The sequence below is a fragment of the Arachis hypogaea genome, chromosome 6, assembly GCF_003086295.3.
Source record: "Arachis hypogaea cultivar Tifrunner chromosome 6, arahy.Tifrunner.gnm2.J5K5, whole genome shotgun sequence".
In the NCBI taxonomy this organism is placed as follows: domain Eukaryota; kingdom Viridiplantae; phylum Streptophyta; class Magnoliopsida; order Fabales; family Fabaceae; genus Arachis; species Arachis hypogaea.
In genome coordinates this window covers 89,779,070-89,794,854 of record NC_092041.1, presented here as the reverse complement: position 1 = coordinate 89,794,854, position 15,785 = coordinate 89,779,070, and the positions used below count along the sequence as shown (strand labels likewise).

General features: G+C 34.4%; 1 protein-coding gene across 1 annotated transcript; it reads left to right on the top strand.

The window, feature by feature from the left end:
- The first annotated feature begins 12,941 nt into the window (after positions 1-12,941).
- Positions 12,942-15,521, top strand: LOC112805715 (uncharacterized). The gene is made up of 2 exons (XM_025848056.1): positions 12,942-14,659; positions 14,753-15,521. Exons 1-2 carry the CDS (start codon positions 12,942-12,944, stop codon positions 15,519-15,521), a joined length of 2,487 nt encoding a protein of 828 aa, XP_025703841.1.
- Positions 15,522-15,785: the final 264 nt, after the last annotated feature.

Below are 15,785 nucleotides of genomic sequence, written 5' to 3'. Positions count from 1 at the left end.
CCATTGATCGATGCCAACATCTAAGAGATTAAATGACTATCATCTTGTTTTCATTATTTGTAGGTAGTAGATTCAGTTCCTGCCTTTTGATCAACTACTGATGAAAATCGTGGAGGGACTCATTCTTTGTAAAGATGATCTTTAAAAACCTTGATCTTGAATAGTAGCAAAAACTTACTGCTGTCAAATCTTGAAACACTACAAGAGAAATACTAAATACTATCGGACTTACCATCGCAAGTAAGCGGTGGATTTACCGACAGATTTATCGATGTATTTGGCAATGAACTCGTTGGGTAAAACATTTACCAACAGATTTGGTTTAGTGACGGTAAATTCTCCGGTAATAACTAGAGAAAAAATTCAGCGTGATCATTACCATCGGATTTAGGGTTGGATATATCTGATGGTAAACCTAATTAATGCAACACTGTGTTTTGGTCACTTGCTAATTCGTTACAAGCGAATTTATGATGGTAATCTTGCTCTAAATTCGAACTGAAAATCCTCTCCCCCTCATTTGAACTACATTCTCTCTACTCACCCTTTCGTCTTTCACTCTCTCTCTCTCTCTCTCTCTCTCTCTAACCCTCTCGTCTCTCCCTTAACATCATCTTCGGCAGCTGCCTCTCATCATCTACCTCCCCTTTTGCGTCTCTTTCTCTCTCCGCCGAACCGCCAGTTCTGTCGTCGCTTCTCCAGCACTCCGGTAACTACCGTCCACCACCTCTAGCTTTGGTAACATCACAGTGTCGCTACACATCTTTCTCTTTCTCTACTCCTTTCTCTATTTTTTCATTCCAAGTTCTCTCTCATTTTGGTATTAATTTCAATCTCTGTTTTAGTAATAAATTAGTATTAGGATTTTGTAGGTATTTTCCATAATTTTTCTATAATTCTTGATTAATTTTTTTTACTCTTAAAGTATGTGATTTGGATTTATTATATTAATTTAGTATAATTAAAAATTAAATAATATTAAGTTAGGTAGGATAAGGTTTATTCTAAGGTTGGAAAATTTTATATATACACACACACATGAGTTCTTGAGCTATTAGAAGATTTTATTTGAGTTTAGTGAATGAATCTCTTTTAATTGCATTGAATTTATATTGTTTACTTTTGTTATGTTTGTTGTTAATTTGGTAAAATTAGAATTAGGTTTTAATTAATTGCAATATTTAGTTTCACCTTGTGAATTTAATAAGTTGTCTTTTTTTATTAGGATAGTGTTATTTTCTTTGAGATCAATTGGAGTTCGCTTCATTCGTAGTTTGTGTAGTCATATTCTAAGTTTGTTCTCTATCTCTGAATATAATGAATTGTTTAAGTTTTATGCCAGACTTACTTTTATTAGGATAGAGTTTTAGGATGAAAGTAGAAGAAGGTTGTCTAATGGTGCCTTTTCGAAACCCTTGTTTATTGAAAAGTTACAAAATAATAAGGGGTTGTGTACTAGAACAGCTAGAATTGATGTTTACTTGAATGCCTGCTTGTTTTAATTAATGCTTACAACAGTTTTCTATGTGAAAATTTGATATATTTTTTTAGTTGAGGTCACCGAATTAAGGAAAAATTCTGCTAAACTTTTGTTAAAACCCTTGTTTGGGTTCTAAAAAAATGAAAATTAAATTAGAAGATGCTCTTAATTATAGATGAAACTCGCCGAAATTTCTTAAAAATATAAATATAATTGAATGATGAAATTAAAAACAAAAGTCTTTTTGGAATTACATGAATAATAGTCACGAAATGCAATATTTAAATCAGATTTGAATCTTAAGTAATTTTTTAATCTAAAATTCCAACTAACTTTGTTAGAGATAGGTTAGATTTAGAAAACTCTTCCTACTTGACTTTTTAACTCTGAACTAATTCTAACTCTCTGCAAGCATTAGTATTTTATCTTGAGGTGTTTTTGTAGTAGGCTTTGAGTTGTAGATTGTGACATATTTTTGCTATTATATTATTTTTATGACATATGTGTTTGTTGGTATGCTCTTTGCAGACATGACGACAGGTAGAGGTGTCACGAATCGGCCTCGTGGCTGGGGAAGAGGCAGGGTGTCTACTGGTATCCCTGTGAATTCTCAGTCATAGCCTTCTACTCCAACTACCCATGGGACGTCACAGGCAATGGATGCACAGGATTAGCCGTTCATCATGGCCTCTAACCTAACTACGTGGCTTCTTCTGCTACGCACCCCCACTACTAGGAAGTCGTCCAGCTGCTTCACTAGAGTGAACTCCTACACCACCTCCACCCACTCAGTAGTGCACTACTTCAACGACAACACCATCTCTAGGGACAGACACTACAGTATCAGAACCATCTCATGGATCCCAGCTAGATGTCACTCCATAGAATCACTCAGGCTAGAGCTTAGGCAGGAGCTGGAGCGGGTTCAATGGATGCAGCAACAGATGGTGGTGTACCACGAGCAGATGCACGCTAGTGGCAACACATTGCTGGTGGCAGCGATGCTATTGGAGGGGCACTGACATCATCGACTAGTCCGCCGCCTCAGAAGGACCAAAGGATGATGACGACAACGACTATTAGGATCCGTTTTTAGACTATTTGATTGTATTTTATTTATTTAACTTTTATTCTATGCTTACACTTGATATTTGATAAAATCATTATTTGATTTTTATTATTTAGAATTTGACTGCTAATTGTGTTAAAAAAATTAAACAAAATAAAAAATTGAATTAGACTACTAATTGTGTTAAAAAAATTAAAAAAAAAGTAAAAAATTGAACTTACCGTCGGATTTACCAAGAAAAAAATATGACAATAAGTTGGCGTTAAACAATATAGAATGACGCCAAGATTTCTGGTGAAAATTTTCTAGATTCCATAAAAGAGTTTCGAATGGTTTCTTAAGAAGCAAGAAAGGCAGAGACCAGAATGGAGAGAATTGGAATTGAACTAAAAAATGAAATGTAAGATACAAAAGCACTAGTCTAAGTTACAACACTGCAAAGCACTACTTTTATACACCAATAGAATAGTAAATCATGTATAACCTAATTATAAACAAAATTTGTACACCTAAAAGACACTATCTTGATCTTTTTTGTTTTATTCTTCTTTAATAAATGGAGTTTAGATTTGTAGCAAATTAATTCTTGATCTGTGAGGTTGGAAATACCATTAGAAAAAAATAATAATTATGTTTCACTTGATTTTTGGTAACTTCGACAGGGTTTTTCGACAGGATGTGGAATCAAGCTTGTATCAAGATCTCAAGTATCGGGGAGCAGATATGACTCCTATGAAAAGGAGTAGGCTCGACCCGGAAATTATTTAGCAATCGTGTCGAAATGTATGAGATGCTCGAATTGTGGCAAATAATAAAGAATTGCAAATAAACAGATGAAGCTTTAAAATTGAAATTGAAAACAAGAAAAATGCTTGGAGAACAGAAGTAAAAATAAAATGTGTAAAGCAAAGAAATGAAAAAAAATCAAATAAGTGAAAAGAAATAGAAAAAAAAAGATAAAAAAAGCAAATAAAAGTGGACTTCCATTCACATGCACTTGTGGTCCATGGTCTTCCGTTGCATCGCTAAGACTGAAAATTTTGGCGAAGGCTTATCTGTGATGATATAATGTTTTTGAAGAAGTCCCAGAACTCTTCTTAGCTTCTAGTGTTTATAAACCATGGAGATGGATGATGAGCGGATAATTTATACGCTTTTTGGTATTGTTTTTAGGTAGTTTTTAGTAAGTTCAAGCTACTTTTAGGGATGTTTTCATTAGTTTTTATGTTAAATTCACATTTCTGGACTTTACTATGAGTTTGTGTGTTTTTCTGTGATTTCAGATAATTTTTGGCTGAAATTGAGGGACTTGAGCAAAACTCTGAAAAAGGCTGACAAAAGGACTGCTGATGCTGTTGGAATCTGACCTCCCTGCACTCGAAATAGATTTTCTGCAGCTATAGAACTCCAATTGGTGCGCTCTCAACGGCGATGGAAAGTAGATATCCAGAGCTTTCCAGAAATATATAATAGTCCATACTTTATTTGGAAATTGATGACGTAACTTGGCGTTGAACGCCAAGTACATGCTGCTGTCTGGAGTTAAACGCCAAAAACACATCATGATCCGGAGTTGAACGCCCAAAACACGTTATAACCTGGCGTTCAACTCCAAGAAAAGCCTCAGCTCGTGGATAGATCAAGGTCAGCCCAAACATACACCAAGTGGGCCCCGGAAGTGGATTTATGCATCAATTACTTACTCATGTAAACCATAGTAGCTAGTTTTAGTATAAATAAGACTTTTTACTAGTGTATTAGTCGTCTTTTGACCACGTTTCATCTTTGGTCTCAGTTTTGTTTTATTCTTCATCTTAGGAGGCCATTGAGCACGTTTTAGGGGGCTGGCTATTCGGTCATGCCTGAACCTTTCACTTATGTATTTTCAACGGTGGAGTTTCTGCACACCATAGATTAAGGATGTGGAGCTCTGCTGTACCTCAAGTTTCAATACAATCACTATTACTTTCTATTCAATTCTCTTTTATTCTTATTCCAAGATATACGTTGCGCAACACTTTGATGAATGTGATGATCCGTGACACTCATCATCATTCTCACCTATGAACGCGCGTGACTAACAACCACTTTTGTTCTACTTTAGGCCGGGCGCATATCTCTTAGATTCCCCAACAGAATCTTCGTGGTATAAGCTAGATAGATGGCAGAATTCATGAGGATCCGGAAAGTCTAACCTTGTCTGTGGTATTCCGAGCAGGATCCTGAAAATCCGGAAAGTCTAACCTTGTCTGTGGTATTCCGAGTAGGATTCCGGTATTGAATGACTATGACGAGCTTCAAACTCCTGAAGGTTGGGCGTGATGACAAACGCAAAAGAATCAATGGATTCTACTCCAACCTGATTGAGAACCGACAGATGATTAGCCGTGCTGTGACAGAGCATTTGGACCATTTTCACTGAGAGGATGGGATGTAGTTATCAACAAGGGTGATGCCTCCTGACGATTAGCCGTGCAGTGACAGCGCATAGGACCATTTTCCCGAGAGGATTAAAAGTAGCCATTGATGATGTTGATGCCCTACATACAGCTTGCCATGGAAAGGAGTAAGAAGGATTGGATGAGAGCAATAAGAAAGTAGAGATTCGAAAGGATTCTAGCATCTCCAAACGCCTATCTGAAATTCCCACTATTGATTTACATAAGTATTTCTATCCCTTTTTATTTTCTATTTATTCCATTAATCAAATTTAAACCAATAATTCAATTATACTTGAATCCGCCTGACTGAGATTTACAAGGTGACCATAGCTTGCTTCATACCAACAATCTCTGTGGGATTGACCCTTACTCACGTAAGGTATTACTTGGACGACCCAGTACACTTGCTGGTTAAGATGAACGGAGTTGTGTCCACACATAATCAATAGCCATTAAATAAATCTCATGCAAATACAAAGGGGGTCACAATTTCGTCCACCAAGTTTTTGGCGCCGTTGCCGGGGATTGTTCGAGTATGGACAACTGACGGTTCATCTTGTTGCTCAGATTAGGTAATTTTCTTTTCAAAAATCTTTTTTCAAAATTTTTCTTTTATTTTTCGTTTTTTTTTTCAAACTTTATTTTCGAAAAAATTTAATAAAAATACAAAAAATCATAAAATCATAAAAATAAAAAATATTTTGTGTTCTTGTCTGAGTCTTGAGTCAATTTTTAAGTTTGGTGTCAATTGCATGCTTTTAAAAAAAAAATTTTCTTGCATTTTTCGAAATTCCATGCATTCATAGTGTTCTTCATGATCTTCAAGTTGTTCTTGACAAGTCTTCTTGTTTGATCTTGATGATTTCTTGTTTTGTGTTGTTTGTTGTTTTTCATATGCATTTTTCGTTTGTTAGAGTCCATGCATTAAAGATTTCTAAGTTTGGTGTCTTGCATGTTTTCTTTGCATAAAAAATTTTTCAAAATTATGTTCTTGATGTTCATCATGATCTTCAAAGTGTTCTTGGTGTTCATCTTGACATTCATAGTGTTCTTGCATGCATCTTGTATTTTGATCCAAAATTTTCATGTTTTGGGTCATTTTTGTGTTTTTCTCTCTCATCATAAAAAAATTCAAAAATAAAAAAATATCTTTTCCTTTTTTATCTCCTAATTTTCAAAAATTTGAGTTGACTTAGTCAAAAATTTTCAAAATTAGTTGTTTCTTACAAGTCAAGTCAAATTTTCAATTTTAAAAATCTTATCTTTTCAAAATCTTTTTCAAAAATTATATCTTTTTCATTTTTTTCTATTTTTCGAAAATTTCAAAAATCTTTTTCAAATTTTTTTTTTCAAAATCTTTTTCTTATCTTTATATCATATTTTCAAAATTACACTAACAATTAATGTGATTGATTCAAAAATTTGAAGTTTGTTACTTTCTTGTTAAGAAAGGTTCAATCTTTAAGTTCTAGAATCTTATCTTGAAGTTTCTTGTTAGTGAAGTAAGTAATTTTAAATTTTAAAAATTAAATCTTTTTATCTTTTATCTTATCTTTTTCAAAAATTTTATCTTTTTCAAAAGTTGATTTCAAAATATTTTATCTAACTTCTTATCTTCTTATCTTTTTCAAATTTGATTTTAATATCTTTTTCAATCAACTAACTAACTTTTTGTTTGTTTCCTAACTTTTTCAAAACCAACTAACCACCTATCCCTCTCTAATTTTCGAAAATACTTCTCTCTTTTTCAAAAATTCTTTTTAATTGTTTTAAATTTTAATTTTAATCTTATTTTATTTCTAATTTTTGAAAATTACTAATACCTTTTTAAAATTATTTTCAAAATTTTCCCTCTCTTTTCTTATTTTATTATTTATTTACTAACACTTTTCTTCACCTGTTTTCATCTAAAAAAAAAATCCGAACATAATCTATCCCTTGTGTTTGGATTCTTCTCCTCTTTCTTCTTCTACTAACATAAAGGAATCTCTATACTGTGACATAGAGGATTCCTCTTTCTTTTCTTGTTTTCTTCTCTTTCATATGAGCAGGAACAAGAAAAAAGGCACTCTTGTTGAAATTGATCCAGAACCTGAAAGGACTCTGAAGAGAAAATTAAGAGAAGCTAAGTTACAACAATCTAAAGGTAACCTTTCAGAAATATTAGAACAAGAGAAGGAGATGGCAGCCGAAAATAATAATAATGCAAGGAGAATGCTTGGTGACTTCACAAAGCCAACATCCAAATTTGATGGAAGAAGCATCTCCATTCCTGCCATTGGAGCCAATAATTTTGAGCTGAAACCTCAGCTAGCTGCTTTAATGCAACAAAACTGCAAGTTTTATGGACTTCCATCTGAAGATCCTTACCAGTTTTTAACTGAGTTCTTGCAGATTTGTGAGACTATAAAGACGAATGGAGTTGATCCTGAAGTCTACAGACTCATGCTTTTTCCTTTTGCTGTGAGAGACAGAGCTAGAATATGGTTGGATTCACAACCTAAGGATAGCCTGGACTCCTGGGATAAGCTGGTCACTGCCTTCTTGGATAAATTCTTTCCTCCTCAAAAGCTGAGCAAGCTGAGAGTGGATGTTCAGACCTTCAAGCAAAAAGATGGTGAATCCCTCTATGAAGCTTGGGAAAGATACAAGCAGCTGACCAAAAGGTGTCCATCTGACATGTTTTCAGAATGGACCATATTAGATATATTCTATTATGGTCTATCTGAATTTTTGAAAATGTCATTGGACCATTCTGCAGGTGGATCTATTCACCTAAAGAAAACGCCTGAAGAGGCTCAAGAACTCATTGACATGGTTGCAAACAACCAATTCATGTACACTTCTGAGAGGAATTCTGTGAATAATGGGATACCTCAGAAGAAAGGAGTTCTTGAAATTGATGCTCTGAATGCCATATTGGCTCAGAACAAAGTGTTGACTCAACAGGTCAACATGATCTCTCAAAATCTGAATGGATGGCAACATGCATCCAACAGTACTAAAGAGGCAGCTTCTGAAGAAGCTTATGATCCTGAGAACCCTGCCATGTCAGAGGTTAATTACATGGGTGAACCTTATGGAAACACCACTACAACATTTTTGGTCTAAGGTAACCCTTATTCGAAGCAACATTTAATAAAAGTTGCCTTAAATAGGAAAATACAACCTGTTTTAAGAGTTGCCTTTGAGTAAAGCAAAGATAACAAATTTTTTGGCCACCCACAAAAATTGTTGTCTTTGATATTTAAAGCAACACTTAAAAAATATTACAATATAAAACATTAAAGACAACATTTTTAAATAAAAATACAACATTTTATAAGGGTTATAAAAAAAATTGAATAAATAACTTTTATAAAAAGTTGCCTAAAATCATTCATAGCTAAAAATTTTAGAGGGAAACTTTTAATCATATTCCCTCCAAATAATTATTTTCCAATCAAATAACTTAGTAAAAAAAAGAAAAGCTATTAGCTAGGTCACATTTCCATTGCTTCATTCCTCACTGCCACCCACCGTTTGGAAAAAAAGGGAGAAGCCCTAACTCACGGCGCACACGAAAGCGCGACACGAACGGCAGCAGGTCTCGACCCAGACGGTGTGACACGAACGGCAGCAGGTCTCGTTCGCGTACGAGAGCAGGTCTCTGTCGGTGACGATGCGGTGCTCTCCTCCACAGGTGTCGGCGAGTTGCTCTCCTCCACAGGCATCGGCGAGTTGCTCTCCTCCTCCTGTCTCAGCTCCACGTCGCAGTCACCTTCGAGAAACCCCTCTCCTTCTTCCTCCTCTTCCCCTGTCTCGCCTCCTCATCTTTGCAAGCTCAGACAACACTACATGCAGCGGTAACCCCCTTTCGCCTCCTCTGCGTGTTGCTTGGTAAGAAGCTTCTGATTTTCTGATTTACTATGAATTGGATTTTCTGAATACTTTGATTTTGAATGAAGATTGGGAATGTTCTGAATTTTAGTATGAAAATAGAATTTTTGAATGCATTTATTCTACATTGAGGCTGATTTTACATTGATTCTTGCAGTAAACTCCCAATTGAAGAGCTGCACCAGTTCTTGGAATTCCAGTTGCCAAAGCTATATGTGAACCTATCAGGTAAACATTTTCCTTCTTGGTCCTGGACATCTAGCTATTTCTTGGCTGTGCCTCTGATCCTAAGAAATCCACATTCATGCCCTGTGAATGGTGTTATTTAGCAATTAGCAGGGAAACAAAATAAAAAGTGTTAGAAAAATCTGAATAATTTAATTAATACCTGTAGTGCAGACTTCCCTTGAAGATCCTCACTTGCTATTAACTCATGTGAAAGCAAATCTTCCTCATCGACTAGATCAAAATAAGGTCCGGAAAGAAATTGTAATCCTCATCAATTTGCTGCTAAAGTTTAACAAATTAAATCAGATATATACCACTATGAGTAATTGTTAAATTATATATATATATATATATATATATATATATATATATATATATATATTTGTTAAACTTCAAAGAAATTGTAATCCTTTACTATCTGTCCAAATTCGCTGACTTTTGAGTAATTGTTAAAGTGTTTTATTTAGTTTCTGGACTACTATTAATTAATATATATAAACCGAATATGAGTTTCTAATGCTATATTATTATCAATAATGTAGCTAGTATTACATCAATAGTTTTGTAAACTTAAAATAAAGAAAATAAAAAATGTTTACTAAAACTTGAATCATCACAAACAAATCGTTTAGTGCATGTACGAAACCAATTCTTTTAATGTATTTGGCAACCACTGCAAAATATTTACATTAGTCAATTTTTAGTGTACTTGTATATATATGTTATTTCAATTGACCACTTTTTCTTAACATTTAAAAATTAATATACAAATTATAGTTAAACACATGTTGATGCTGATTTTACATTGATTCTTGCAGTAAACCCCCAATGGAAGAGCTGCATCAGTTCTTGGAATTCTAGTTGCCAAAGCTATATGTGAACCCATCAGGTAAACATTTTCCTTCTTGGCCCTGGACATCTAGCTATTTCTTGGTTGTGCTTCTGATCCTAAGAAATCCACATTCATGCCCTGTGAATGGTGTTATTTAGCAATTAGCAGGGAAACAAAATAAAAAGTGTCATAGGAAAATCTGTAATAATTTTCAGTGTCTATGGAATATTTTTGCAAGAAAAAGTTTAGTAACTAATAAATAATTAATTAATACCTGTAGTGCAGACTTCCCTTGAAGATCCTCACTTGCTATTAACTCATGTGAAAGCAAATCTTCCTCATCGACTAGATCAAAATCAAGGTCCGGAAAGAAATTGTAATCCTCATCAATTTCCTGCTAAAGTTTAACAAATTAAATTAGATATATACCACTATGAGTAATTGTTAAATTATATATATATATATATATATATATATATATATATATATTTGTTAAACTTCAAAGAAATTGTAATCCTTTACTATCTGTCCAAATTTGCTGACTTTTGAGTAATTGTTAAATTTGCTGAATTTTATTTTGATTATGAATTCTGAATGCATTGAATCTTAATTTTTGGGGCTTCTTTATAATTCTGATTTTAGGAGTTTTATTTCAATTGTTCTGAAATTTTCATGGTTCTGATTGTTGCTTCTTAGGGTTTTCTGAATTTTTGTGCATCTTAATTCTGATTTCTAAAGCTGTTTCCTGGGGAAAAATACGACGATCTGCAAAAACTGTTAAGGTACATCCTCTATATGATTTCACAATTTCTTTTCTTTTTGTCAGAATTCTCTAAATTGCTGCGGTGAATGCTATGGCTATAGTTTCATACTTTTGGATTATTGTAGCCAGCTAATATCATCAATCATCATCCTGATTTAGAATATATCACAATTCAGACCTTCTTTATTCTTCTGAATCATATTGATGTGCCCGTACTTGTGTTCTTGATTGTATATATGGTTTTGAATACAAGTATGTGTAATTCCTATTCTCTTTTTTACATAAATTCTTAGATATCACCAAGCATCTAACCTACGTCAAGCAGTTAGAAAAATTAAAATCTTAACCCATATAGTTCAATGTTACTCTTTATATATATATAATATATATATATATATATATATAATTTAATCAAATTTCAATTAGCACAACACAAATTGGGCATGCAAATCATACATTTAATTTATATCAATTAATAGAAATATATAAATCAATATAGAGAGATAAAGGGATAATTAAAAAAATAACCATATAAATTAAATTAAAATACTTGGATCTCAAGACAAACCCTACCTTGAACCTTTTAAATCTTTCAGTTACTCTTATAGTCTAGTATTATGTTCCATGAATTACAAGACTTTATGTAGTAAAAGTTGTAACTAAAGAGTTATGGAATCTTGGGTTTTTACTGTATTTTTTTCAGCCGCTCAAAAACAGAATTAAGTTCATGACATTCCTCTTGGGCTTTATTCATAAATTCTAGGAAACATTTTTTGTGCAGAGAAAGGAACAAGGAATATCTATTTTTGAACCAGAGGATGATATTTGATAATGACACTAATCTATTTTTGTGTTTATCCTCAATCATGCGACATTATATTTTGTGTGTCTGTGCTTAGAAGGCAAGCAGCATGTTTTATTTGATTATTTAAATTGCATAAGCTTTTGTGCTTGTGTTTGTGTTTATGTGTACTTGGTGCAGGACAGTGACTTGGACTTTTGTTCGATTATTATTTTTTGTTTGATTTTTCTATTTTCCACATGGAGTAATGTAAATTTGATACTTTCCTCTGTTATACAGAAAGATTGCTTCAGAGGAGTTTGAAGAACATTCGTGGACATTCTAGGACTTGAAGATTGCAATTTGTTTAGCCATGACTCCGTAAGTTTTTTTATCTTACTTATACTTGTATGTTTTCATATGTATATTATGACCTTTGTGCAGTTTTTTTTCATGTTGAATGTCTTTTATGTGTCTTTTTCATTGTTTCTTAATTTTAATAATAATATTTTTATGTGCCTTTTTTATGAATTTATATACTTACTGTGCACAAACATTATTATTTACATGGTTATTAGTTAGATAGTAGTAATAATATATGAATAATTAGGTTTTCCCAAGACCTAGAGAAAGATTGGATAAGTTTACCGAGAGATAAAGCTCAGTTTAGTAACGGTGTTAATGACTTCTTAGACTTTGCTTACTCCATCGGATACCCACAAGGAGAGGAAATATTATGCCCTTGTGCAAAGTGTTGTAATTTCTTGTGGCATAAAAGACAAACAATTTATATTCATTTGATTGCCTTTGGATTCGTTAATGGTTATACGAGATGGATTCATCATGGGGAAAGCGTAGTCGGCATGGATGTTGATAGCGATAGCGATAATGAGATTGACAGTGAGAGTGAGACTAACTCGTACGACGACATGGACGCCTTGTTGAACGATAGATTTCGGGATGTGGCACAAGCGGAAGGGATAAAAGAAGGTATGAATGAAGATGCGAAGAAATTCTATAACTTGGTTGAAGAGGCTAGCAAAGAACTGTATCCCGGTTGCGACGGGTTTTCTACGTTGTCTTTCACCATCCGATTATACTTGTTAAAGTGTCAACATGGGTGGAGTAATGCCTCTTTTACTTCTCTCTTGGAGTTGCTAAAAGAGGCTATTCCTAACTTAAATATTCCTGCTTCTTTCAATAAAGCCAAGACTATGGTGAGGGACTTAGGTCTTGACTATAAAAAGATTGACGCATGCCCGAGCGATTGCATGCTATATTGGAAAGAGTACGAGAAGGACACATCTTGTCATGAATGTGGCGCTTCACGTTGGATTGTGCATCCTGTAGTTGAAGCTGATGTTTTGCCTTCAAAAAATATCACAATATTCCTGTGAAGACGTTGCGACACTTTCCCCTAATTCCCAGGCTTCAAAGACTATTCATGTGCTCAGCAACAGCTAAAAGCATGAGGTGGCATGACGAAGAACGCAGAAAAGATGAGAAGTTAAGGCATCCCGCTGATGGGCTGTCATGGAAGGACTTTGACAATCGTCATACAAATTTTGCTCTCGATCCCCGTAATGTGAGACTTGGCTTGTCAAGTGACGGATTCAATCCATATCGAACCATGAGCATATCTCATAGCACATGGCCTGTTGTTTTAATGGCTTATAATTTGCCGCCATGGATGTCTATGAAACAGGAATACTTTATGTTGTCGTTGCTAATCCCTGGACCAAAGTCACCAGGAAATGATATAGACATTTACCTGCAACCTTTGATCGAGGAGTTGAAAGAGTTGTGGGAGGTTGGGGTGGAAACATATGATGCATCAAAAAATGAAACCTTCCAAATGTATGCAGCTCTTATGTGGACAATTAGTGATTTTCCGGCTTACGCAATGCTATCTGGTTGGAGTACAAAAGGGAAGCTAGCTTGCCCTTGTTGTAACCATGGGACTTGTTCTAACTATCTTAAATATAGTCGCAAGACATGCTATATGGGTCATCGTGCCTTTTTGCCTAAGGATCATCCATGGAGAGCTAATAAGAGATCTTTCAATAGAAAAGTAGAATATAGGCAAGCTCCACCATTATTGTCGGGTACTGAATCTTTAAGTCAGTTAGAGTATGTGGATAATTCATTTGGGAAGCTAAAACCAAAGAAAGATGGTCCATGGAAGAAGAGGTCAATATTCTTTGATTTACCTTATTGGCAGTATAACACATCACGACACAATTTAGATGTGATGCACATAGAAAAGAACATAGTTGATAGTATTCTTGGAACTCTCTTAGATATTTCTGGCAAGACAAAAGATCACACAAATGCTCGATATGACTTGCAAAAAATGGGCATTCGAAAGAACCTTCACCCCAAGAAAATAAATGGTAGGAAAAAGGTGAAGCTGGCAAAGGCATGCTACTCAATGACCAATGCTAAAAAGTCAATTTTTTGTGACGTCTTGAAGACAGCAAAGTTGCCAGATGGCTCTGCTTCAAATATTTCTCGGTATGTGAACCTTTTGGAGAGAAGAATATCTGGTTATAAGACTCATGATGCTTATTTCATGCTTCACTATTTGTTACAAATTCCTATCAAAGGAATACTTCCAGATCAAGTTGCAGTTCCTTTGATTCGACTTAGCTCATTTTTTCGTCAATTGTGTCAAAAGTCTATCACATTACAAGAGATAGATCAATTAGAAGAGGATATTGTCACAACATTATGCCAATTAGAGAGGATCTTTCCTCCTTCTTTCTTCGACATAATGATTCATTTGCCTATTCATTTGGCTAATGAAGTGAGATTGGGAGGTCCAGTTCAATTTCGGTGGATGTATCCTCCCGAAAGATACATGTGTACTTTGAAGTCCTATGTTCGAAACAAAAGTCGTCCTGAAGGATCTATTGCAGAGGCATATTTGGTTGAAGAATGTTTGACATTTTGCTCGCGTTACTTACATTCTGGTGTCCAAACAAAATTGAATAGACAACCCAGAAATAATGATGAACCTAATAATTCTATGATGGAAACTACAGATGCATTTTCGAATCTATTTCCAAAAAGAGGTGTTCCTTTGGGTGCAAAGAAAGGTGAACCTTTTCTCCTTGACGACAAGTCTCGAGAGCAAGTTCATAGCTACATATTATTGAATTGTCACAAAATAGACGACTATGTTAGGTAACTCATACTAATTCTACTATATTTTGGTATTTTAATTAGAAATTCATAGGTCTGTTTTATACTTACAAATATTATACTTTTGAGTTTTAGTGAGCATGAGACTTATCAACAAGGAACACGATGGATGAGAGCTAAAAACCATAGCAAAAACTTTCCTACATGGTTTAAAACACGTGCTTTGCGGCATGATGTTCCAAATTGGATAAAAGAGCTCTCTAGAGGACCAACCCAATGTGCAAAAAGATATTCTGGTTATTTTATCAACGGATATAGATTTCACACTAAGCAACGTGAGGTAAGACGCAAGACACAAAATAGTGGTGTTACTTTAGTAGCATTAACGACAAGCTTTGCAAGCACAAAGGATGCAAATCCAATTCATGAAAACGTTTCTTATTATGGTAGAGTGAATGATATCATTGAGCTGGACTACTATGGAAATTTTAAGGTTACATTGTTCAAATGTGATTGGTATGAGGCTAGGGAGGATGCTTATGGCTCGACATATGTGCATTTTAACAAAAAGTGCTATCAGGAAGAGCCTTTTGTATTGGCATGTCAAGTGCACCAATGCTTCTATGTGCAAGATGCATTTGATAAAAATAAACATTATGTAATGAAGACTGTTCCAAGGGACCTATTTAGCATAAGTGATCAAGTTGCCATTGATGCAGAAGATACTTATGAAAATGAGCCATTTGATAATTCGACGGTTCCTTCTATACCTAATGATGATGGTGAAGTAGACTTGGTAAGGAATGATTTGAATGAAGTTCTGGTCGATGTCGCAAAAGAAGTCTATTTTTCCCAAGAGTATAACACAGGATCGGATGAAGAATATGATTCTGAAGACTTTTGAGTGACTTGTTTTCCTCTTTTATGGTATATAAGTCAGATTTATCGCTTTATGTTAGCAGTTTTCAACTTGTTTTCCCTCTTTTATGTTCTGATTGTTGCTTCTTAGAATTTTCTGAATTTTTCTGCATCTTGATTATGAGTTTGTGTGGGACATATTTTTCTGCATTTTGAATTTTTCTGCCTTTTGAGTGAAGAATATGATTCCGAAGACTTTTTGAGTAACTTGTTTCCCTCTTTTATGGTATATAAGTCAGATTTATCGCTT

Excerpts from the sequence above, each read along its gene's own strand:
- LOC112805715 (XM_025848056.1), top strand. The coding sequence starts at position 12,942 with ATGAGGTGGCATGACGAAGAACGCAGAAAAGATGAGAAGTTAAGGCAT. Across the intron at positions 14,660-14,752 it reads AAAATAGACGACTATGTTAG|TGAGCATGAGACTTATCAAC; the intron begins GTAACTCATACT and ends TTTGAGTTTTAG.